This window comes from Rhyacophila brunnea, unplaced genomic scaffold, assembly GCF_057557595.1.
Source record: "Rhyacophila brunnea isolate RB1 unplaced genomic scaffold, BYU_Rbru_1.0 scaffold_20, whole genome shotgun sequence".
Lineage (NCBI taxonomy): Eukaryota > Metazoa > Arthropoda > Insecta > Trichoptera > Rhyacophilidae > Rhyacophila > Rhyacophila brunnea.
Genome location: NW_028232860.1, coordinates 17695886 through 17723248, shown reverse-complemented (window position 1 = coordinate 17723248; position 27363 = coordinate 17695886). Strand labels below are relative to the sequence as shown.

Here is a 27363-nt window from a genome sequence, read left to right as displayed (position 1 = left end):
GCATATTTTTGTGAATGACAGTTGGCAAGACTGTCCGTGACACGGCCAACTGCATACATAAAAAATCCGGACACGTATATTTTATCATAAAGTTAACAACGTTTTGAAAGCGTTATCATTAATAGTAAGGTTTGAATTTTTGAAAAGATCTCATTGTTGACTTTTCGTCTGGCGCCTATCCAAACGAGACTTCATACAGCTCTGTGAAGAAAAACATCGTTAAAACAGCGGGTAGTCTCATTGATGCCGTGATGATACCATCTACTCTACTTCATTCCCATGTGTTTTTCTTCGTTTTGTTTTGTTAGTAATCAAAGTAATATTGCTGGAATGCCTATTCCGAATGCTTACTGCAAGCCGTCATCACATGCTGCTGTTTTTATTTCGGCTCTTAAACTGACGCTCGTGATTATTTTAATCAACCATTATTAATCATGAGTCGTATCGACTGGGATAATATTATAAATGGGCGCAATATTGCAACTTTCTTCCCTTGTATGTTGAGCAGTTTGGTATTATGCCTGCGCCGCGTGTCGTGCGAGATTTGTTGCATGCGACACCAGCTGTTTTTGTGCAGCAGTACATTTAATTACATGTGTTTTGTGAGTGCCAACAAAATCACGAATTCAACGTGTTGCAGTCGAGACCAGTTTGTATGTGTGTAATCAGTGTTGCAAAATGACTTAAGTACACAAAAATATTTAAAATTAGTGTTTAATAATTACAAGATAAAAAGAACTTTTTAAATTTTCTGTTCAATTATTATGCTCAATATGCTCAAACTTGTACTTGATATGAAGTAAATAAACAAACAAACAAATATAGAATACTAAAATGTCATTTTTATTTCCATAGTAACTCACGTAAGTATATATTAATAATTTAGTTGCTACGACCACCCTCTTAGCAACCGATAATAGTGGATTGGATTACGTATTTCTTCCGAAATAGCTTTTCATACAAAACAGAATTAACTGAAAATGAATTCAATTCTACTTAAAGATGGCTAAAAGTATTAAAAGAATGCATTGGCATCGTGTTCTGATATATTCTAAAAGTTTCAAATGTCTAGCTAGTCGGGAAGTTAGTTTAAAATCGATTGCAAGATTTGTACTGGATAAACAACCACCGGACAAATAAGAATACGAGCTAATAAAAACGTTGTAAAAATAGACTAGATTTTCGAAAATCAAAAAATTTAACTAGTATTTTGAAGAAGAGACAAATATAGTGGAACAATTTGACATTGAACATGCGTACTTATATATGTTACATCGAGTGCGTGAAATTGCATATTACATGAAATCGGCAAAATTTTGCCTATTTCATAAAAAATGCAAGCCCGTTGCCTTATTCATGTGCGTGGTATGTTTATAATAAATAATGCATACAACTAAAATTGAATGGAGATAGGTACGACACCTGGGTCAATAAGATGTCACATACTAAAGGCCAGCATGTTAATAACTACACGACCAAATCTGCTGTAATATCCTAGCCTTTTATGACAACTTTCGCCGTTAAATCACATCTTATATAGTACAAATTACATAATTGATTACGTGTGTTTATTCATCCCTAATTTCGAGTGCAATCTGCGATGGGGTACAAACAGATAAGTTACAATGTTGAGTGCATAAAGCGTATTCTAGATTATTTTGGTAACGAATGCAAAAGAAATAGATAACATGAAATAATAAGTTTAAAGAGAATATTCTCTACTAAAAGATTGTGTTGTTGAAACGGATGTGTGGTAGATAAGTAAATTAAGGGAGTAACATCCATGTTATTGAATTTGGTATTGAATTCAAAACAATAGGGCAGATAACAAAGTTATGACCAAACAAGGTTTACTTTACATGATAACATTGTATAGAAATAAACGCAAATTACTGTGTACATAGTTTAAGTTCATTGTTTCATCTTTTAAGGCGATACTTGAGTGAAACGGCAAATAATTTTCAACTATAGGCGCGACGAAATTTTGGACTCGCTGGCACTCTGAGAGTGAACGTCGAGGTGTGAATACGTCAATTTGTTTCGTGATTGCGACGGGGGTATTAATTCTTAAATCGTCTAAAGATGACTAAAAACGTTACCCGTATACTTTCAAAAGAAAACATGTCAATGAATATATTATTATTGTTACTAATAGAACAATAAACAGAACATTAAATGGACGCATGTTGGATTTATATGACAAATTATATTTCGGTCGGCATGCGTCATTTGCACCCGCGCCCTCATTCCGAGCATCGCCTAGCCACGATTTATTTAGACCATGCCTTAACTGAGGTATAGCCTTAACGAAAGAATGTGATTTGGTTATTTATTATGGTCCTTTTAATTTTCAAACACTGATTCCATGTTTTAATACCTCAATGACAACTATATACCCACACCTAGGGTCCCTAGGGATTGCAATACCGGTTTTAAATATCCAATATACTGATATATTCGTTATTAAGAATGCAGACACATTTACTTTTTGGAAAATGAATTTAATGTTTGCTATGTATTTGTAAAAATCGTTAGCCTGTACCTGTACATATTTTCAGACGTCAACAGAATATTATCAAGGTACTTAGATACATTTCTTATGTATCCGGTATTAATACCGGTATTCAATAAGAAATACCGAAAAACCGTTAGGTATTGATATTTTCATTCGGCAATGGCGAAGGGTGGAGGTAGGCTGCTAAGATCCGCCCTAAATAGTGCACACTAATTGTCTGTCATACGTATTTGGTCTCATTGATATATGACTACAATTTGTACAGATGGTGTTGGTTTGTTTTTAAAATTCAATTAAACCCTGCGAATCCAAGCCGTAAAAGATAATAGTCAGAAAATACTCTTCTATATATAAAATATCTAAAATTATGCAATTAAATCATACATAACTTTGAATAATTTATAGATAGAAATGATAGAATAATGTTTTTTATCTATTATAGTTTGGTTTAGGCAGGGTCTAATGAATTTAAAAGAAATGTGACAACAAAATGTGTATTCTTAGCCGGCTCGCACATCACAACTCGCCTTGTGTAATAAGTCAAAACTTCTGAGACCGCCGACGAATGTTGCATGCTACAACCTCGCACATCTGCCTAGCGGCAAACGTCAAACGCGAAAAAGGAGAAGTCTCTCGTCTGCCATTTTTATTGTGTTGATTGTATGAACAAACGTCAAACGCGGTGACCAGCGATGAGCGAGCAATGCCAGTGTAGACAGAGACAGAAATGGCCGATGGCCGCAGGCTGTGCGCTTGCGCGGAGCCGACATTTTTCGAGATCAACATGCAGGCTTTGGCCAATGCAACTCGAGGCATGTCGCAGTTGCATCGGCCAATCTGCGAAGCTCCATTTGATAACGTTTGTTTCTTGGTTTACAATGACGTCACATCGACGAATTCGTCGTAAGACGCATGCGGCGAGTTCTGATGTGCGAGCCCACTTAATCCAACGAAAACAAATAAGTATGAATGGAAAAGTGTGCACAATTTTGTCGTTTCGCCCAAAATACACCAAAACTATTATGGATTGGTTTAGGCATGGTCTAATTGATTTTTAAAAACTAACTAATACCATCTGTAAATTGTAGTATTAGTTCAATTAAAATATATACGTATGACTAATAAAGTTAAATTTGCACTATTTATGGCGGATCTTAACAGACTACCTCCACCCTTCGCTACCGTCATTCGTTATTTCAATCCCTACGCACATCATTCTACGCCCTACGGCGTAATAATTAGCAATAATATGCAGGCGTGAAAGTTTGACATTTGTAGGGTCTTCGGCGTAGGTCGCGCGCGTTCCACAAATACATTTTTACAGTACGCGAGGAATGTTTGGAATTTTCGGTTGGAATTGTTCGACAATGATTCTTGTTCCTTGCACATAAATCGTGCGTGCAACTTCCACAAATCGGGCACTTACTTTGTGTTATTTTAGGACTTAGCCATTTATTTGTTCGTCTATTTGTGGGCAGCTAGTAAATTCTAGACTTACATTGAATAAGGATAGTCTTTCTCGAAAACCGCTAAATAAACAACACAGTGAAATAATAATGATAAATTACTGGGTCCGTTCCTGGTGAATCATATTGACTCCATAATGGCGATAAATTATAAAGTTTAATGTAATCGGGTTTTAGCCATTTGCTCAGCCGCTATAAATAGGTTTGAAAGAGTAATGCATAATGTAAGGGTAGTATAATATCTCGAAACAGCGTCGCGTTAACTTAAATATACTACATGGTAGCAAACTTCCTTCTGGTTTCCGGTCGAATAAGGGAAACCGCGGGAGTGATTCGGTCAAATGTTGTTGTGAGGGGGGCAGTAGCAAACGATCAACTGATATTAAGTTTTTAGGAACTGATATATTTAGATTATTTGACATACTTAGTAGAAATGAAAGGAATGGTTAATGCTACAATATTAAAGTTTCTGACGATTCTTCAGAAAATATCGTCATTACACGGTAGCAGATGTATTATACGTTTAGGCGCTGTGGACTCAGTGTTGCCAACCGTACTATAATTATAGTACAATACTATAATTGAACGTAGATATGCAGAATTTAGCCAGTCCACAATAATGTCGAGCAGAGATAATGGCACTTTAGCAACAACATGATATTAAAAATGTATGTAAAATGGAAAATTGTAAATAGTATTTTATTTCAAGAATATTTTTTTGCGGCTTGGCTATTTTCAGCAGAACGTAGAGAAAACCTTCTCGCATCTGATCTATATCATTTTTTATTTTTTGTGGACTGACTACTTTCTGCATAACTATGTCCAATTTTGAATCCGCGAAAAATGAAAAATACTATAATTTTACGCAAATATGCCAAAAATACTATAATTTTGTAGGATTCGAGACGAAAAATGTTCCTGTACTATAGTTTTTTCAGGAATACTATAATTTTTACCCTTTTGTACTATCAAGATAGAAAATGATGGCAGCACTGTGGACTGGACATAAAAATATAGAAAATTACATTTATACGATTCAAGTATATTAATACGATTCAATACCTATGATTCAGTAATCAATAATCATATTTATTTTGAACTATGTGTCTAGAAAATCGTAAAGTCAATGGGATATCACTTAAACTAATAAAATAAGTATTGGTAAAAAGATATATGCATAAAAGAACACAAACTATCTAGGGCAGGTATTTAATCCATATAATTTAATACCCACCTGAACCTTATTAAATTATGCAAATTTAGTTAGGTACCATTTCTTTGATTAGTGAATACTTACACATGTATGACTACAATTTAAAAATATATCTCTAAGATGTTAATCAAACAATACAAGAAAAATATATTTTTTTAATTATAGTCTTCTGGACTTTATTCTGATTTCTTGCGCATAACAATTTAAGAAAATGTAAGCTCTTACTATGTAGAATAGATTTTTATCAGCTCTAAAAAATATACGTCATCCATGTTAACTGTCCCGAATTAGGTTTATTGACCTTATCTTTGGACCTCCCGCCCTCGACGTTTTGAAGTGGTGAGGCCCATCTATCCAAATAAGCTGGTTCGACATTCTGAGATCATTAATCTATTCTAACGTTTACCCTATTTAGTTTGTAAATGATAACATTGGTAACCTACTGAAGGTCACTGCCCTCCTTAAATCCGTATTTTCTGATAAAAAAGACTTATTTTTTATTCTTTTCTCTCTTACGTGGAATTAGGCTGTGGTTTATTAGGGGCTTTTGTTTTAAAAAGAAATGTCTCAGTTTAATTTATTCGCCTTATCTTAATGGCATTCACCACCGAATGCACAGTAAATACGCAGTATCTAATAATGTATTTAAATTCCAAAGTAATAATATAATTTGAAATGTAAATCCTCTTTTAATCGTATATTTTAGTTTCGTTCTCTCATCCTGCCACCATTATATAACAAAATAATGTATTCAATTGACAGTGTTTCATTTTTATCGATTGCTTACCCTTTTATAAGAATCTCAAATATAAGTCAAGTCAACTCACATAAAATATGACATTTTTGATATTACGATAATAAAATTTAAAGTATGCAATTAAATTTGATCTCAAGTCCGTGTCTGGGGGTTTAGAATACGATTTATCGCGTACCTTTTATCAAATCAAACCTAACAAAATTAATAAAAATAACGTTTAAAATTCTTAATTTTGTCCTGGGGACTGGGATGGACGAAATACGATTTGACGAGTTTCTCTCACTTCTCAAACATATTATTATGAAGTAGGTATATATTGCAAATGTTTAATTGACAAACTGAATCTGCGGTCAATATTTACCTAGAGGTAGAAAGGAGAGGTAATAATTTATTATTTTATGGTTAATCAGAACTAATTTCTGAGCTAGTAGAACATGAATACTATAGATAGCTATATTATTCACAACAGCAAACTATTACAATGATGAACTATGCCGTGTCATTTCGATGGCTACTTCCTCTAAATACCTATATCAGTAGGTATAAGCCTTGAGTCGCGCGTTCTTCCCCACAGTTGGACAAAATATGCTGGTTTCTTTTAAATGTGTGTTTGATGATTCATTGCAATTACCCAATGGGCTGGGTGAATGCTGAATGCCAACAGCCATTGCTTCTTATAAAATAAAACAAGTCAATATAACCTCCACCCTGTTGAGGCCCTTAGGCGGATAAAACAGCAGAGAACTTGAAGAATTAAATGTGAAAGCCAGACACCATAATCCAACGCTTTGAAGCCGGACTCAGTTTATTATTTTATGACGGTTAGGCCATAAAATCCAAGAAATGCAAAGCGCAACGAATGTCATCAAATATTACTAATATTGAATTCACATTTCGTTTACGTGACAAACTTTAATGCATCTTATAATACGGACGTAACTGTTTTTCCTCACTTCGACAATCGATATTAATTTAAACCTTGTTACAGCCTCGACTAGAAGGCCACCCACTTCTCATTATTTCTGTTCCCTGTGATTCCCTGCAATTTAGTCAACACTTTGGGAGACAACACCAGGTCAACTTTTAACAATGTATTTGTGTTTCAGGCTATGTACGCTGACGGTGACCCGCCTGACGCTATGCGGTCCCCTACCGGCCGGACTGTCGAGCGTCTCCCTCGCCGCGAGGATGCTTTCCTCCAAGCGGACCCTTCGCAGCAACGAGATCCCGCTGCCCGCTGCAGGAGCGCCCCCTCTCGACACGGACCTCGAGCTCAACTTCAGTCTGCAGTACCCTCACTTTGTCAAGAGGGACGGAGATAGGTGAGCTAACGATTTAGTTGTTTAGTTTCGACCGATATGAACGACTAATCACCCTTTGGCAACACTGGTGCGCATATCCATAAGCATCTTTCATCGAAATTCCAGGATTCCTGGCTGTTCTCGGGATTTTTAGACATTGTGCATAATTCTGGTATTGCAAATCCTAGTCACGACTCAGTGGTTATTTCCAAGAAAGATATAAATAATCACAAGGTACCGACGTGCACAGTGGCAGCTCGATGTCTTTCTAGGTGGTGGGGTTTAGCCATTAATTATTAAATATATATATAGGTACCTACCAACTTAAAGCTACTTGTAATAATATGATTATCTGACTCGTTACTTAATCACATCTAAGAAGCGTGCTTAAAAATATTGACTTAATTAAAAATAATTATTATAGACTTACCATTATCAGTTTTGAACAATGACATACAGCGAGCGTTTTTACTAACCTAAGGGTCATTTGATTCGCTCTCCAGTATGGGTTTACTAACGCGAATGCATTCACATCCTTTGCAGAAAGATATTTGTACCGCGGCGACGGGATGGGACTCAGCGACCCCCTGTCAGCGAAAAATAGACACCTTTGCTTTTTTAATTTGTACATAAGTATCATCGTGAAATATAACGTATTTATTTATTTAAATTAATTATTTATTATGTTGTATTATTATGATTATGATGAATTATGACAATAATAAAAATATCGGACGTGTATTTTTGACATGATAACGACGTGGGGATGGTCCCTACGAACCCTTAAGGTAGGGCCGCGCCTGGACGTGCATATTATCATCACTATATTGGTTCGAATTCGAAGTAGCAAAAAATAACTTTGAATTTCTCATCCAGCACTTACGCGGACAGTGAAAGATGTAAATCGGTCCAATTTTTTTCTACTATTTTTTTTTTTTTTTTTTATTTAAATTTTTCTACTATTTGTTTCTAATTTTTATGTTTCTCAAGTTTTCTAGAACTATGTACCTACATATATTCAATTAAAGATAATCTTACGTTCTGAAATAGTAAAATGTTAAATTCTGGATCCAGCCGAAATTTTTAACATTATATCACGTTTGCATACTAAAATTGTAAGTCCTGATTAATACAACCACTTAGTTATGGCGGCCGGAATTTATAAATTACCTTCATGAAAATGTTTTTGACATCCGTTCTAGTACCTACCTACCTATTTGGAATATTATTTTTTGGTTGACATCAAATTCGGCCACTCCGTATATCAGATTGTCAACAAAATAAATTACACCATGTTGTATTCCCATTAGGATTTTTCGGAATGTAATTGAATAATATATTATTTTCATACAAAGCCCTTTGTATAAACATTCGAAAGTGGGTCAAAAAATGAACCATTACTCACTTAGGCGTGGCGTCTTACACCAGCGGCCCGCGGTCCATTCCGCCCACCGTCAAGATCGCATTTTTATAAGAACTAAATTAGTGTCATTTAGTAAAAAAAAAAAAAAGTAATAGCTATAACATCGTAATCAAATTTCAATATTTAATTAGGCATACTGGCATACTGTATTCCAGTGGTCGGCAACCTACTACCCGCGGGTAATTGAATTACCCACTACAACATTTTGAATTACCCGCCAAGAAAATATGTTAATAATTTTTTCAAATTATTATTTTTATAAAATTATTTATTACAGAATACAGTGTATTCTATAGTACCTATATTCCTTTGTACCCTACAACAGGCCATTAGGCCCAATGAGAGTGGTGTAGTTAAATAGTAGTGTAGTAATATAAGAGAAAGAATCACAAACATCCAGACTTTGAGAAAATCTATTGTGACCTCACCGTAATCGAACTCGGAGTCCTCAGATTGAAGGCCAGGGGCCTTATGTTAGAACTTGCGAGTTGAAGTCGCCCGGTCGACATGACGTCATATGACATCATTGTGACGTACTACCGGAGTGATAATAGCATTCGAGAAATTAACGCTACTAAAATACTGGCGTTATCCATTGTCCCCATACACAAATAGGTGTTTCAGCATAATAATATCTATGGTGAGCAGTGTGCGTTGGGCGGCCTGCCTCGAGCGTTTATTGGCTTACGTCACAATTACATCATGTCGTCGGGTGACTTCATATCACCAGTTATAACATAGGACTACAGCGCGCTGGACAACGAGGGTCGCATATCATATCCTTACTGTGTACAAAAAAACGCTTAAGGAAACCTTATCCATATAAACGGAACCTAAATAATATATGAGAGAGATGTTGAGAACGCGGGTAGTAAGCAGTGTTGTTAACTGACATTCACAAAAATATGCCAAATACGGTAAAAAAACAAGCTGGCAGAAAAAATGTTAGATTTTCTCAAAATTCGAAAGTGTTTTGAAACTAACATTTCAAAAAAATACTTTATAATAAAATTGTTAACGTTATTTATACAAGAACAAAGATCGGGAATGGAAGAAATTTCGTATTTTACAACTGACAAATGTAAGAAATTATTTTGTATGTAACATTTATTTTATTTCTAAGATATAAGGTATGTACAAAAACGAATATGTTGATTTTCAAGCAAATCTGGTATAGGTACTATTCTAGCTCTTTGAATGAGTTTCAAGATGTTTGCGGTGTCGAAAACGTTAGATTTAGCGCCATACGCCAGATGCACGTTTTTCAACCTAGACTAGCAACGCTGGACGTGCTGGTGATAAAATAAACTGCAAGTCATTTGTCATTTCAAGTTTGATTTGTTGCTACAATCAATACTTTCATCATCCTCGTCTGTCAAAAACTCAAGCATTTCAACACAATATTAGATTCACTGAATCAGTAAATTTTATCAATTATTAAATTGGCAAATATTGCCAAAATAAACCCTGAAATTAATTAAATATTTTAAATGTATAGTATTATTTTAGCAGTGGCGAAGTCTCCATACTAGGCGATTATTTAAAGCCTACCTTCTTAGGAAAATATTTTTTTTACGTATTTACATAATCACTTGATTATTTTACATTCTATAAAAGTAATTAAATTTGATAACGACATCTGTCGTATATTATGTAGGAATGTATTAGAAATATAAATACAGATTACAGAACAATATATCAAAGGTTTAAAAAATATGTCACAGCGCGCGATCTTTCTTTACCGTATTTATCGGATTATTCGTCGAAAAATGCAATGACTTTACATCACGTTTCCTCGGTCTGTCTATCGCATTGTATGCAATATGGTAGGCTCCGATAGCCAAGCCTAAAACCTTTGCGCATAATATTATTGTCTACGGCTGCAGCTGTGTCCAAAATAATTAATAAAATAATTTAAATAAATAATTTCTGTGGGATTCAATCACGTATATTACGAGGGTGGGTCAATAAGTCCTTAGAAAAGCCGACAGGTGGCGCGACTAGTACTGTAAGCGGTTTGTTTTCATGCAGCGGCACTACCGATTCAGTATGTTGCGAAGTTTCAATCAGATTGTTCGGGTTGTTGTGTGTTTCTCGTACATTTAAAAAAAAAATTTGCTTGTGGAAAACGGAAAAATGGAAAATGGAGAAAATTGAGTTTAGAGCTGTTATTAAACATTTTAATATAAAAGGGTTAACAGCAAAGGAAATAAAAAATGAGTTGGATTTAGTTCACGGCATATCTGCTCCTTCACTTGCAACTATTTATAACTGGTTAAATGAATTTAAACGTGGTCGTACATCAACAAAGGATGAACTACGCTCAGGACGTCCTGTAGAGGTGACTACACCAGAAATGATCAATAAAATCCACGATATGGTGTTAAGTGACCGAAGATTAAAGTTGAGTGAGATAATTGAGGTTACAGGGATCTCAAAAGGTAGCGTCATTTCTATTTTACATGACAAATTGGGCATGAAAAATATTTCTGCAAGATGGGTGCCGCGTTTGCTCACAGTCGACAATAAACGCAATAGGGTGGTGGCCTCTAAAGCCCTGTTGTCGCTCATGCAACGCAATCCGGATGAATTTTTTCGTCGCTTTCTGACTGTAGATGAAACATGGATACACCACTATACTCCCGAGACGAAAGAACAGTCAAAGCAGTGGATTGCGAAGGCAAACCATGTCCAAAGAAGGCGAAAACCGTAAAATCAGCTGGTAAGGTTATGGCTACTGTATTTTGGGATGCACGTGAAATTATTTTCGTTGACTATTTGGAAAAAGGAAAAACAATAACAGGGGATTATTATGCATCTTTATTGGACCAGCTAAAAAACAAAATTGAAGAAAAACGGCCTCATTTAAACAGGAAAAAAATCCTCTTTCATCAGGACAATGCCCGTGTTCACACATGTTTACGATCAATGGCTAAAATTGAAGAATTGAAGTTCGAATTGGTCGACCACCCACCGTATTCGCCAGATTTAGCCCCCAGTGACTTTTTCCTTTTCCCAAACTTAAAAAAATGGCTAAGTGGACAACGTTTTTTTTTCAAATGAAGAAGTCATCGATCGGACAAATGCTTATTTTGAGGACCTTCCGAAAACTTATTTTTCTGACGGCTTAAAAAAAATTGAGAAACGTCTAACCAAGTGTATTGAGCTCCAAGGAGATTATGTTGAGAAATAAAAAAAAAATACAAAAATAAAAACTGTTTTAATGCTTTTTTCTAAGGAATTATTGACCCACCCTCGTATTATGTAGATTGTTTTTAAAAATTAAAAATAAATTTATCTATTGTGTATAAATGTTTCGGAAAATACATAATTTAAACTCATCTCTCAATTCTATATCGTCAGTGAGCTATTAAAAATTCATCGATTTAGTATTTCGTTATCATTTGTGTGTACCTAGTCATTAGTAGTAATATCGTATTATCTTCTTATTTCCCGTAAGTATACATTACAAGTGTGTTCGTTTTCTCAGTTCTCCACAGCCTACCTCTTTACAAAGGTCACCTTTCGCCACTGGATTTTACCCTAATTACTACGTAGATATGCAAGTATATTGACCATTTAAAACACGAAACTTTGCACTTTGCATTTCTATCTTAGTATTCTGTTCTGTAGTTGCGACGACGTAGCGTATCGTAAATCATGCGTGATACAAAGGCTCTGGAATTATACCAGTATATTAATTATTGCGAGGTATTACTAAACTTGGTTCAAGTGTCCAATTACCCATAGCCATACGGGATGGTTACTCAATAACGATGCAAATCTATCACACTGTCCGTAAAATTCTAATCTCGACTCCTTCCACACGTATAAAGCACTCAATTGTATACACCTGGCACGCTGTGGGTACAACAGACGTCCTTCACACAGAAGCGTCGCTTTCGATTAGCTTTCACTTCCGGCGCCGCCGAAGGGTTAAATTGGAGCAATCGTTTTCCGATGATAGATTGGAAAATGTAGGAAGTGTGGGAGAACAACACTCGACTTTCCTGACAAGCGTCACTCCGAAAAGGCGGTCCGAATCCGCTTACATTATGCATGAGGGCACCTAAGTACACACGCTTAGTATTGATTGCCAATTCGGTGGAGGTATAATTATTACTTGGAAACTATTATGGGGGTGATTATTGTGCTGTAGGTAGGTAAGTAAGTTAGGCATTGCGCGGGACGAAAGGATACCTATACGGAAAACAGGTGCTATAAAGCAGTGCTCCTCAACCTTTTCCAACCCATGGCACACCAAAGGTCTTCCCAGAATTCCGCGGCACACCACACGTAGAATAATTTATACACCAAAACATGGACTCCACATCCTGAAGGGAGACCCCAGCCCAAGATCCTTGGCGGGCTCCCCTACCTATCGCTGAGGTTAAAGACAGTGTGATACTCTAAAATAGCATTTTTCAAATAGTGTTCCAGGTAAAATTAATGGTATTGATTTTATTCCCGTGATACTCTCGATTAAGACCGAGGGTGGTACGGGGTGGGTTTGGTAAAGGATATTGATTTTATGTTTAGCGATTTTTTGTATGGTTATATTCTATTAATAACTCGACATAGTCATAACTAGCCCGACATAGTCATATCTAGCCGATCCAAACAAAGACTGATCGACCATGCCACAACATTGAAAAAGGAAGCGGAAAGCTTGGATTAGAAATAAATGCCTGCAAAACAAAATACATGGTATCCACGCGAGAGCAGGGTCCACCTCGAAATATCTGTGTGGAGCAGCAGGTATGGGAAGAGGTTCAGAGCTTCACGTACTACCTGGGCTCTAACCTAAACACACTCAATAAAACAACAGAAGAGGTGAACATACGACTCATAGCTGCTAATAAGTGCTTCTACGCCTCTAAGGGTCTACTCAGTTCGAAAATCCTAAGCAAGAATAGCAAACTGCTTATCTACAAAACAGTTATTCGACCAGTAGCTACCTATGGCTGTGAGACATGGTGCCTCATTCAAAGGGAAGAACATAAACTGGCCATATTCGAAAGAAAGATCCTCAGGAGAATTTTCGGGCCCACATTGGAAAATGGAAGTTACAGGATAAAAATGAACCACGAGTTAGAAGAGTTAATAAAACATGAAACGGTGGTGAAATTCTGTCGATCCCAAAGACTAAGGTGGGCTGGACACGTTAAGAGAATGCCTGAGCACAGGACGCCAAAAATCATGACCAAGTGGATCCCACAGCGGAAACGGTCTAGGGGCAGACCAAAGAAGAGGTGGGCTGACTGTATCGAAGAGGACTGGAGAAATATGGGGAGGGCTGGAGACTGGAGAGGAGCAGCCAGGGAAAGGAGCGTGTGGAGGACAATTGTAGAGGAGGCCAAATCCCGCCCCGGGATGTAGTGCCGAGAAAGAAGAAGAAGATTCTATTAATATAAGTATGGTTAGTTGTCGGGTTAGGAATAATTATTTGTCGAGTATTGATACAATAATAATAAATTGTGTCCTACAATCACAATGTTTTAAAGTATTAATACTTACTAGCGTAGTAAAATAGCGCCGCAGGCGACTTTTTGACTCGAAAATGGGAGCTGAACTGCGATAGCCTTGTCGGAAATCCGAGGATAGTTTTTATTAACCGAAATCCAGAAAATAGGCAATGGACCATCGGCGAACTTCAGTTTTAGCGTCCCGTCGTTTATCAATTCAACAAATTCCTCTCCAATTTATAGGAAAAGCGCTTCCATAGAATGTTCGGCATTGGTTGCAAAAGGGTTTCGTATCCTGTCGCATTTATTGTATGAAAGTACTGATGAAATTTCTTTTGCAGCAAAGTTAAATGTTTTTGAGACGGATCCAAAATTAATTGCTTGTTTTCAATGGTGGTTTGGTAGTTCCTTTGGAACATTTGTAGAGATCCTTGTTTTAACTCCTTCTGTCAAAGTTCCTTTTTATTTTTGACTTCTAATTTATCAGAGCACGTCGATATATTTTCATTCTGACCTTGCATTGTTTTATTAAGTTCGTGCAGGTGCTCAAATATATTACCAGCCATATACAAAAATTTGGCTATTGCACCGCGGCACACCGGTTGCGGAGCACTGCTATAAAGGTCTCTATAGGCATTATAAATCCTTCAAATTTTTAAGAAACATGGCCAGCTCACAAAACAGATTAGGAGCCTACGCCCATGACGACGACTAGTCGCATTAACTCGGCGCAACGACTGGTGGGTGAGTGTAAGAACACGTGATAGTCGTAGTTGTCTACTCTCTGGGTATAAATAGTGATGACGCGGGGTAAGTAATAAGGTGAGGTAAAGTCGCACGCGACCAATACGTCTGGTGGTTAACCTCCGATCAGGCGTTGTATCAAGTTGCGGCGACTGGCCGTCAAGAAGGAAGACTCTAATAAGATATAAATGTGAAAGCCAGTCACCGTGTAGGTACCAAGACTTTGAAGCCGAATTTGGCGTATTACTTTATTAGGTACTGTCAGGCCCTTGAATACCAAGCCCACCGAGTGTCCTCAAATATTACCAATATTATTTTTATAAGTAATATATTTCGTTTACGTGACAAACTTTAAAGTTAAATGCATATTAGTATGATACAGCGGTAACTATTAAAAATAACATAACTACCTATTATTTAACACGCGTTTAAAGTTTATCCCATATTTCTCCGCACTCGAGATTTAAAACACTGTTAGAATCAGTGTTGTGCTACGCATCAAAAACATGGTAGACATTAACTGTCAGTGATTGTCTGAAGCTACATTTGTTTGAACGAAAAAAGATCTTTTGCCAAATACAAAATTTTATACATTGAAGTTAATCCCTCCAAACCAAAACCCGCCACGCACCACACCCGGTCTTAATCGGGCGTATCACGTGGCCCTACATTGGCGATGTGAAGCATCTAGTTAAGTTTTAGGCCGGGAATGCCCTAGGAGGAGATACCCAGGACTAAGGTTGCTACGCTCAGAGTGAGCTCTGGCTGAGTTTAAAGTTACTTTCTAATGCAAAGTGCCGGGGAGAGAAGAGCACAGGGAAATTATGAAAATAAAAATGATTCTAGTGTATATAAAACAAAATAATGAAGCTAATCATACGGGCAGCAAAAATTATGTGAAGAGATCTTCACGCCCGCAGTAAGACGCCGCAAATTTTTTAAATGCAAGATAATTGGCCTTAGTAGCAACCAAGTCGGACGGCCCGATGGGCCCAACAGCTGGTTGAACCGACCTGAGCATCTCCTCCCGTTCGGAGCACACTCTAAGACATTCCCAGAGGATGTGGTTGGCATCCTGAATCTGCCCTCCGCATGGACATGTCGGACGGCTTACAAGTCCAAGCTCAAAGAGCTTGCCAGCGAACCCACCGTGTCCAGTCACAAATTGACTGGTGTGATGGTCAGGAGTCAGATATTTGGTTATCTCCAACCGCCATTTAATACAATTTTATAAATTTTATACAATACCTAACCACCAGTATTGATTATTGATATTGGTTAACATGTTTTACAGCAGTAGCGAAGAGTGTAAGTACAGGCTGTTAAGATCCGCCATAAATAGTGCACATTAAACTTAGTTAGTCATACGTATTTGTTTTTATTGAAATAAGACTACAATTTTACAGATAGTGTTGTTAGTTTTTAAAAATCAATTAAACCCTGCCTAACCAAACCATAATAATTTTGGTTTAATTTGGGCGATACGACAAATTTGTGCATACTTTTTTATTCATACTTATTTGTTTTCGTTGGATTAAGAATACATATTACACACATTGTCGGTTCATTTTTTTAAATTCATCAAGCCATGTCTAAATCAAACTATATATAAACCCCTTATTAATTCCCATGATACATCAGAAACCAACAATATTCCGTATTCTGTAAAACATACAAATCTCTAATGGCGAAAGCATTAAATCCTATCAAAAATCGCAATCAAAATTTTATTATAATTGGTAATTAGGTGCTTAATTTTTGAGTGGCTATCAAATCGATTTCATATTTTATGTTAGGTATAAAATGCTCTGCGTCATCTATCTGGGGTCTTCAGTTTTCAACGCTGTGAGTAGTATTAAACAAAGTATTTTTATTTAGTTTGATTTAGATCTTAATTAAGGTTAGCAATCCCGAATCCCAATCTCTTATTCGATTTCTTAATCCCGAGATTTAAATAACTTAGCGTATTTTCGTAAACTTGTGTTATAATATACCTAATCATAATTTGAAAAAACTGACAGTTTCTAAATGAACAAAAAGACGGTGTAAGTTATTGTAATTGAATATGTATAGAAAAACATCGTTGGCTTTATTCTATTGAGCATGGGAGACAATTCTAATTAATATTGTCTATTTTATTTTTATGTAATATTTTTTAATTTAACGAGAATTGGGCGGTAGCCATTCGGCCGGATTCGAGTGTTGTTAAGTTGGAGAAGGAAAGGATGAAAGCCATAAACACCAATTTCCGCGGATTAAAATATTTTATCTCTGTCTACAGTGTCAATTTTCATTGACGCTAATGACGTAAACGATTCGTCAGGAGGTTTTAAAAGGGGGGCTCGAAACGGTAAAAACCGGTAAATTATTAAATTATAAGTACCAAAATCTTAAAAATATGCACGAAAGCATAAAAAAATCCCTGTAACCAACATCGAAGGGGCCCATATCATAACCACCTAAAGAAATACGTACCTACTTTTACACAAAGAAATAAACCATTGATTTTGTGTCATTGTTATCTTTAATAATAATTATATTTAGTTCAAGGATGTGATTCTAGGAAACAGTTATCCACATTGATATGTATATTGTTTTTTTTTATGATTTACATTTTATTTTATTATGTTAGACCTCAAACTCGTTCAGTGCGTCGGGCTTCCTCGTCCCTAAGTCCGCCACTGTTTGTCTAGCCAGGATTTAAATTAAAAACTATGTTAAGACAAAACACGCATAAAATACACCGGCTTTATTGAAATATATACCTACCAATCTACATTGGTATTCAAATCTACGCGTTCTTTAGCTATGAATTGTATACTCTGTTTTACTCAGCTTTTGATATTTAAAAAAATAGTATTGTTATAGAAGTACCATCATAAATATAACTAAGCTCATCCACAGTATAAAAAGTATAGAATGATATTTCAAATGTTAGCATGTGGCGCCCTCACACAGCAGACAACTTATACCTACTGGTGGATCTATCTATAACTAGATAGTATGATTAAACATATCGACAAGAATTTTGACAATAGTAGCACTGCCACCTGTGGAATTTTTTCGAGCAATATTATATTCAACCCTTTTGCTAACTAAGTTATTAAAAAATCTTATAGTTGACGTCACTAGTCCGCTGTATCAACAACGCTTAGCATACCCGGTACAGCAGAATCTATTTGGTAGGGTGAAATAGATGTATCTATAGTCTAAGGTGAAATACTATTTTTTTTAATGTCTATAAAAGTGAAAGTTTGCTATGTTTATTACCTTTTATCCTCAATATTCAACCATGTAAGTTTTCCAAAAACAATCCTCGGATAACGCTCCGCCTAGAAAGGAAATTGTGGAAATATAACAACACCGTTGATATTATTAGATTGCGATGTTTAAAAAATATTGTCAATTTTAAATATTATTCCAGTGTATTAGTTTTGAAAACAGTGGCCTCCGGCACGTGCCACCCATATTTTCGTTTTTCCATTAATTTATAAAGGAATTATTATTTTTAGAACTCCATTATCTTTTTGTCTTTCCCCCATTTTGATTAAATCACAATGGAATAATGGGAAAGTACTTTATCGTGTATTTATTTATAAATATTATATTAGGTATAATATATTATTATATGCCGTTATCATTCGCTGCTGTCGTCAATACACTGTTACATTAAGGGCTCCCCAAACATTGAAAACGACAAGAGCATAACTCTGTAGACAGGTGCACACACAGAAAATTTGTTTGGGGGGGGGTCCATTTTGAAAAAATATCCATAATATATTTGTATTGGTTTTTAAAGCGGAGAAGAGAGCGGAGTTAACAAAATCTGATAGGTTCCACTGATTTCCATATTTACCCCGCCCGCGGTACCGCACTTTTCCATGTACATTCTCCGTACCCAGATACTCCACACTTGGTTTTTAAAAAAGCGTTTCTAACGGCTCAATTTTGTAAAAATCTGAAAAATGACAAATTCGATTTTTATTTTTGGAGGACTGTATCATTTCATTTGCATTACTGTTCATTGAGTTTCTTGACGTTTCTGCCCATCATTTCTCTATCGAGAGTGCTAATATTGGTGCTAATACATATTTTTTCGTCTCTTTTCCAGACTCCAGATCTTGCTGCAGAGAAGGAAAAAGTACAAAAACAGGACAATCCTCGGCTACAAGACCTTGGCCGAAGGTTTCATCAGAATGGATCAGGTATTTTTTATAAATGCTTTTGCTGATTAACAATAATAAACATCATTTGTATTGTGTTCCTCTGCATTAAACTGCTCTCTTCAAATGCATATTAAATAAAATATCATTAACTCACATTTATGTCAAAATGAAGTTAACTGGTTGGAGGTTGTTTGTTTTCTATAGTTTTACATTATTACTTACCAAACATATAAGCACATTTATCGGGCCTGTTAAAACGTATTTTTTTTAATAGCGATCAAAATGACCTTCCAAGGAATAAGTCCTAATCATTACTAAATTAATTCAGAAATATGATTAAGGTCCGTTTCGAAAAATGTCCATAAAAAAAAAATACTTTTTAAAGCAGCAAGAGGGGCCGAGGTTAACAAAATCTAGCAGATGCCACTGACTTCTGAATTAACCCCACCTACATTTCCCATATCCAGACACTTTTGAGTATAACAATGAATGCATGACCTGCAGCTATAACTACGAGTTATTGCGAACTGCCGTATCCACGAGTGGTTGTCGAGTGCGCGTGTAATAACAGTCATAATTATTATGATCGTTGGTGTCAGTTTGTTTTATCCGCGCTGCCTTGTCTTATATGCCACGCCAAAATATTAAAGCGAACATTGGATGCAGCCGATGATTGCACCAATTCAGTGGCGGCACAGGTTTTCCACATACACAGTCCTTGCGTGTTATAGAATACCGATAGGAAAGTGGTCAAGCCGTTGAGAAGGCAAATCATCCGGGTCACGATCCTCAATCATAAAGTCCTGACGAGGAAGTAATATTACATTCACCTAAATAATTTGCATTTTTATCGTTTCTGGGGGGATCTGGACCAGGAAACCCCCTAATTGTGTGCGCGAATGAATTGTATACCATACTAAATTGTAGTTTCTTTTATTTAATAATTTATTCAATCATTATCTCTTTAATTTTGTAAAAATATGAGAATTTTTATGTCAAGTAATTTAGTTTTAAAACTCTTACATAATCATTATGATTATTTGTTTTAAGGATTTTCGTTCACAATTTACATAATATGTAAATAGTGAAAGCAATGGCTATGTTCAACAGATTGCTTTGGATGTTTATATGTTTTACTGAAGTGAGATGAGTTTATACAGATGTTTTTTTTCTTTAAATAGTATATTATCTAACTTATTTACTATGACTCTTATCTTTTATTTGTGTGTATGTTCACTTTCTGTTTCTTGGGACTAAAATTAAAAGTTATAATATATGTATGGAGAACCAATACCGTTCGATGATCTGGGATTTCTTTTGGCAGGATGTAGGCCTCCTATAACTCCCTCCACCCTTTCTGGTCCCTAGTTCTTCTCTGCCGCATACATCAACCGAACTTTATGAGTTCATCTAACCAGCAGATTTCGGCGGGTTCCTGTAGTCGTTTAGTACCCTTTGTGTACTACTTTATGCCTAACATGCAGCTTTCCATGCCACGTTATGCTACTCGTATAAGATATCTGCACCTGTCAATTACCTACTTGGTCGCAGCCATGATTTATTCTGAATCGGAACTGTTTCCTCGTGTCAAGCCTATCAGGCACCATTAGCGAGGGGTGCAAGACTAGTCAATGCGCTCCCCAAAGATCTAGATATTTTCGGTGACATACTTTGTATTTTGTATTCGAAATTTTATTTTTCTGTATAAAATTGTACTAAAGTATGTTTTGATTTTATTTTTTTGTTATTATTAGATATTATTATTATCTATATTCTCTTCTCTCTTGTGAGGGTAATATTTGTTGTAATGTAAATCTCGTGTTGTGTATGTCTTGAATTTAGATTTGTTATGTCCACAATATTTTGTTTTCTTTAATAAATAAATAAATATCCATTATTATAATACTATATAAGTTGATCGGTCTAATAATGCAACATCATCGATAAGATTGACTACTCCGGTAAAGCTACAATATGAATAATTATTCTATCATCATCAGGTCCTGCAGCGTTCGATGGATATGGAGTTGGAACTGTGCGACGGAGGGAACAGTGGAGGAGGAAAGAATGATAAAGGGGGTGCTGGAGGTGGAGGAGGTGCGGCCGTTCCCATTGCGAGGCTCGCCCTTCATCAGCTATCCTCGACGCCCGTAGATCATGATACCAAAAATAACAATACTCTACTCATAGCAGGTGTGTTATAGAATTACACGTTTAATTAATTCATTACATATATTATATTATTCATTTTCAGAAATTAGAACAGAATGGTTTGGATTATTGAAGACGATACTTTTCATGTCATAACACTGTCATTCCAGTGCATTTATTCTATACACAAGGCTGCTATCGGTGGCTATCGAGGGTAGTTTATCATATTTATGTATTATATTAAGGTATTATAATTGTTACAATAAGATAGTTGTAATTGTTACAATAAGTGCTATGTTTTAGCAGCACCTCTCTTGGCTGTGTTAACTTTTAGAGCGAGATAGACAGTTTCGACGGCTAACTTATTGTAACAGTTATACTACCTCAATACATAAATATGATAAACTACCCTCAATAGCTGCAGATAGCAGCCTTGTGTATAGAACAGATGCGCAGAACGTTTTAGTATGTTTGAATTAGTAATTAGAAATGCTAATAATATTAGTGTTGACCGCACTGAATAAAGTTATTGAAATAGCAATCTTCTGTTGGCAAACTTCAACTGTATTGCTTAACTCAAACTTCAACACAATTGTTCTACAAAGTTTTTAAAAACTTCTTTTATGCTTGTAACATCAATGTAAAGCATTTTTATTTCAATGGATTTTTTTTTAAAGCGTGAACATGCTTCAAAATATGGACCTGTGATGCAAAATGATTTACAGTTAATTGAATCATTAGTCTTAGTAACTTAGTTATCAGTTTCATATAAATAAAGAATTACTTCCTCAACTCTCCCTTCATAGAAAACCCTTTCAAACTACCATTCTGTATACAATAATATTGAGCAGAGTAAAGCAGCCACAATAGATGAGTGATAATTTGTCCACTTATGAAGTCATGGGTCTCAGGTTTGAATCCCGGGTTTGGAAAATTCACATGTTATTTTCAAATGTCTGTTTAGATCCAGTACATGGACCTAATAGGGTGAGCAAGTCGCTAACATCCATTTCTCGTAAGAACGGTCTGTTAAGAGACCTCTTTATGAATCGACCAAGATTCATATTATTGAATTGTAAAGCCAATAAAAAATAGAGAGGTTGAATAACTGGTACTAAGGGGTCCGGTCTATAATATATTTGTGATATTTTCAGACCGCGGCTACTCTGACGAAGAAGAGGAAGCAGAATTCAGTTCGGTGGAAGACAATGACGAAGGAATGCTCACCTCCTACTCGTCAAACAGACCTCACGGAGCCATAGCATATAACAAGAGAGACCACTCGTATACTAAGGTATTAATTTATCCATCACTGTAACTGGACAATCTGTCACAAGCGACAGATTTCCAATCTTTGCTTCTATATTGTTTGATGATGTCTCCAATGGCAGATAATCCCACAGGTGCCTGCTTAAAGACCTCAGACATCTGTCTTAGAGGCATCATAGTTATAAAAAATCCTCAGATAATGTTATTTATTAATCACATTTAACATAAATTACTAATTATGCTGGTATATCTTCGAAAATGTTGATAACATTTTGATTAATTCTGTGAGTGAAAGGAAGAGAGCAATAAGTCTCAAAGATTGTGAAATGATTTAAATAGGCCAAATAAATATTAAAAATTTTCATTGAATTTTAAAAACTAAATATCGCCATCTACAATTTGTATTTTTAGTTTAATTAAAACAGCTGTATAAGTGGGACTACACCGGAAACTTTTGTCGCCAACCTCATAAAATTTATCGACTATGTCTCGGAATAGGGTAATAAAATCGAAGGTGTTACTACTTGTTGACGTTGCTCATTTGTCCACACAGAGAGGCAAGTTGCGGCAACGTCATTTTTTCTTGTAAGCCACGGAACGTTCGCCTGATTATTATTATTTAATCGTATTTGTCGCGAGTCGGGACACGCTATACCTACCTATCAAAAGGCGCTCGATATTTGCGACTGGGACTCATGCACTCTTTAATGTAGGTACCTATTACAGTGGAAAATATTATAGGTACTTATTTATATATAAGTATATGTAGGTAAATAGGTACCTACTTCAATTTGGTCAATATCAAACTTCGAGAAAAAGACACCAAAATTATTATTTTACTTTACTATAAATTCTTAATAAAAAGATAAACCATACCAATACGATAATAATCAATATCATTGTCTTCATCTATGGCATATTATTTTAAATCAAACCTCGATGTAGATGTAGGTAGGTACATGTAAACACTTACATGTAGGTAATCATTCTTACCTATCAGAGAATTATGGTTATATTTTTTATTGCTCGCGTGTTATAATCATGATGCAATTAGGGATTTCAATACTGGTACATATTTCAAAACCGGTATTCAATTATTTACCGATACCGAAATACCGGTTTCAAAAATCAATCAAGAGTCACCTGTACCTCGACCGCGCATGAAAAGTGACACGGAGATTACATCTTAGGCTCAGTTCCATACAAAAGTCAAAAATTTTAAGTTTTGAGCTATGTTGGCCATTATAGTGGTATATCGCTCCTCTTCTGTTCCACAAAATTACAACTCAAAAAAATTACAAAATGTCATCGAAGGTTCCATGTTTTTGTCACTTTTAGGGGAGTCAAAACTGTGATCAGCCATTACTCGAAACTAGTAATTTCTATTCCAGCCATCGACATGCAAACGACTCAATTCACTTGTACCTGGAATGCGCACGAGTTTTTACGCGCGAGTCAAATCGCGCCATCTGAACAAGCCCAAAGTTACAATAGAAAGAAGTTACAGTTATATACCACTAACTAATCTAGCTATCTAGATAATAACAATATCTAGCTAGGTACCTATTCTAACTCATACGGATATATATAGGTACCTACAATTTTTCTTAAACGTTTTCAAAATTACGTATGTTCACACTTATTTTTGTTTCATGTTATTTTCGAGACTTTTTATATCAAGCTGATAAAAATGTCATGTCTAGTCTTTGAATGTACGTGATGCAATATAGAAAAAATACTTTCACACAAGTACGTGGAAAAAATGGTCAATAACGAGATTTCTAGTTTTTTAACAAATATAAAAATATCAGGCATGCTTTTCCATTTGCGACTTATTACTGCGTCGCGTATTATTTATGATTATAGTAAAATACTATTATTTTGATTCTGTAAACAATGTAACAAAATACGTAATAAATAAGTAATCAAAATAATTGCTATGCTCCCATTGATGGGCAATGGCTACCTACACGGGGGAATAAAGAGTAAAAAACACATAGTCGAAATTCCAGTACCTACCTACGTTGCACTTCGTATTAAAATCAACTGGTACTTATGTGAATTTTATTAACACTAATTTTATTATTAATGAACCATTAAGTGTGTTGCTCGCTCTTTGACAAAATACCGACGCTCCTCGAAACAAGCATCGACAATTCTCGACATCAACATGTAAGTGAAATACGATTCCTAAAACGATAAAAGTAATTAAAACTCGGGAACTCGAGCGATTATTTTTATGATGAGTGACCTCATTTTGAGATGTCACCACTTGTTGATTTCAGTGAGGACGATGTTGTCAACTCCAACATTTGTCAACTTAGTTCAACAAACGATTAATGTAATTTATGTTCAAATAAAATATGATAATTATCGTTAAATTTTATGAGGTTGGCGACAAAAGTTTCTGGTGTAGTTCCACTTTATGACTGACAAAGTTTAATGTGCACTGTATATGTCGTATCTCCACAGCATACCTCCACTCTTCACCACTGGGTTCAGGAAAACATCCCGGACATATTATATTCGTATCGATACAATATCTGACAAATCTTTCATATCCTAAAGTTCACCATGCGTGTGGAGCAAAGCACTGAGCACTAGATAGCCTAAATTAATTCTGTTGTCTCTATACACAGACTTCATGATTTAAATATGCATGTGATATTGGAGAGGCTTTAGATACAGATTTTATTGTTTCACAGATAACAGATATAGCTCTCTATTACATACAACTCTTGTTTATTTACGTGACATTTGTCTCGGTGAATTATCTGCAAATTGATTTTGGTTGCGCGGAAATAACGACAGAGTGATGTTGGTTTGTTCTTCCAGTTGGACAGGTACTCGAATATAGACAGGGACAGTTACATTGGCACGAAAGCGGCAGAGAGGGACAGCGACAGTGAATTTGAGAACAGGCACACAAAACGGAAGGGGGGAAGCCGAGGGAAGATGGCGGTAAATATTTTAATATATTAGTATTACATCGAAAAATTATTAAAATGATTATATTATATATACTTCAGTTGGTATGGATGGCAATACTTTTGGACAAACCTGGGTAACTCAATTTTTTTTAAATATTTTTAATTGTCTTCACCTTAAATTTCATAATATAATATTTATTTCACAACAAAATTCATTTTAATGCATATTTTATACAGTTATATCATTTGTGTTGGTGATTTTCTAAAATGTATTATTTATCAAAGCAAAAAATAATAGGTATTATGACATAACAGTGATTGGCAAATGCGTCACAATACACAGTTAATAGTACAAAGTATGCTATAATTGTAAATAGTTGGGTAGTGTTGCCAACCGTACTATAATATTTATAGTATTGTACTATAAATTTGGTTCAATGCGAAACTGTAACTTGTACTATAATTTTACACCTAATAATAAACCAAAAATACTATAATTTTTAAGATTTCAATATGAAAAATGTAGCTGTGCTATGGAAATATTAAAGTCTTTACCCACTTATCGTAATATTGCAACATGCAAATATGGAGAAAGTAAATTCATTTAAGTACCTACTTAGATAGTCAAAATATTTTTATTATTAACTTCAACTAGACTTAAGCATTAACGATGGAGTTGGTGGGAGGCGGATGTAATGCAGTGTTAAGATGCTGAAGCGAGGGGAATTTAGGAATTTAGTTCCACTAATTCATTAAAAAACCGTGATGACGTGTACGCCAGCTTATAGAAATCGGACTCTATCTTAACATATCAATAAAATAGATATACTTTATTGGTACTTACTATCAAATAACCACACAATAGACAGCATCAGAAAACATCACATCTATCCTGCGATGGGGTATCATGAAAATTGCAGATTTAATAGTCACATTGGTGGGTACATCGACATTATACAGTGGTTTCCAAACTTACTTCAACCCATATTTTTAAAAAAATCTGTGCGCCTATTCGTTTATAAATTTCATGTGAAAAAAATATTATTTTAAGAGAGCAATAAAGGATTAAAGGTTAAATTTTTCACCCCCCCTGTTATAATACTTGCTAGTATAGGTTTATAAACGAACCCTTGAAGAAGTAGAAAGAAATGTTAACTTCTATCTTTTGTATGATCAGCGTAACTGTCTTACAAGGCATGACCCTTGGTCTCTTAAAGCAAACTCTTCCGTTATTATATCCATTGAATTACCGAATACCATTTACACAGATGACTCCAGTATCAATAATTTAATGATTGTCTTATTTTTTCATGTGAACATAGCAACGAAATTTGAAACAGAAATTCGCTGCGCTGCTTCGAAGATTCCGAATGCCCGAAGAGCTGGAGTCCGGAGGGACAAGAAACAGTAACAACCTCGCAGGAGACAGAGAAATCGATGAACTTTTCCAGGTATGTTCATCCTTTCAGAATGTTTCATTAAACGTTTATCTACAAAAATATTTTATTTCGATACAATTAAATATAATACCCAGATGCCACAGGTTAGTTTAATTTTAATATCATTCTGATTGACTGGCGACATCTATTATATATCAATATAATAGATATTGGTTAAAATTCCACATCGTTTCTGTCATTTGTATTAAATTATTTGTGATAATCTTTGCTATATAATGTGTGAAAATTCATATTACCCCCCACCGGAAGATCAACTCCTGATACCAGTTATAAATCACTTTACATCATCGTCATCCAGTTTTAATTACAAAGTTAGTAGTCATATCTTGGTGGAATTTGAAGAACTCAAATAGCGTAGTTATTATAAATCATCTGTAAGAAATTTTCTTCTCACATAAAAATAAAATAATTAATCCATTTCTTTTATGTAACGATTTGTTATCGATTATTATTATTGCACTTATTCCACTATTCTTATTGCTTACACTTTGTTTGATTCCCTC

General features: G+C 35.4%; 1 protein-coding gene across 2 annotated transcripts in view; it reads left to right on the top strand.

The window, feature by feature from the left end:
• The window catches only part of KrT95D (phosphofurin acidic cluster sorting protein KrT95D), a 145200-nt gene that overhangs the window by 88488 nt on the left and 29349 nt on the right, over window positions 1-27363 (top strand). For both annotated transcript variants that reach the window (XM_085947850.1, XM_085947851.1), the window contains exons 2-7: window positions 7058-7273; window positions 18996-19089; window positions 21051-21243; window positions 22356-22495; window positions 25306-25431; window positions 26723-26851. In XM_085947850.1, coding sequence (XP_085803976.1) covers window positions 7058-7273; window positions 18996-19089; window positions 21051-21243; window positions 22356-22495; window positions 25306-25431; window positions 26723-26851 — 898 coding nt within the window. The remainder of the gene's footprint in view (window positions 1-7057; window positions 7274-18995; window positions 19090-21050; window positions 21244-22355; window positions 22496-25305; window positions 25432-26722; window positions 26852-27363) is intronic.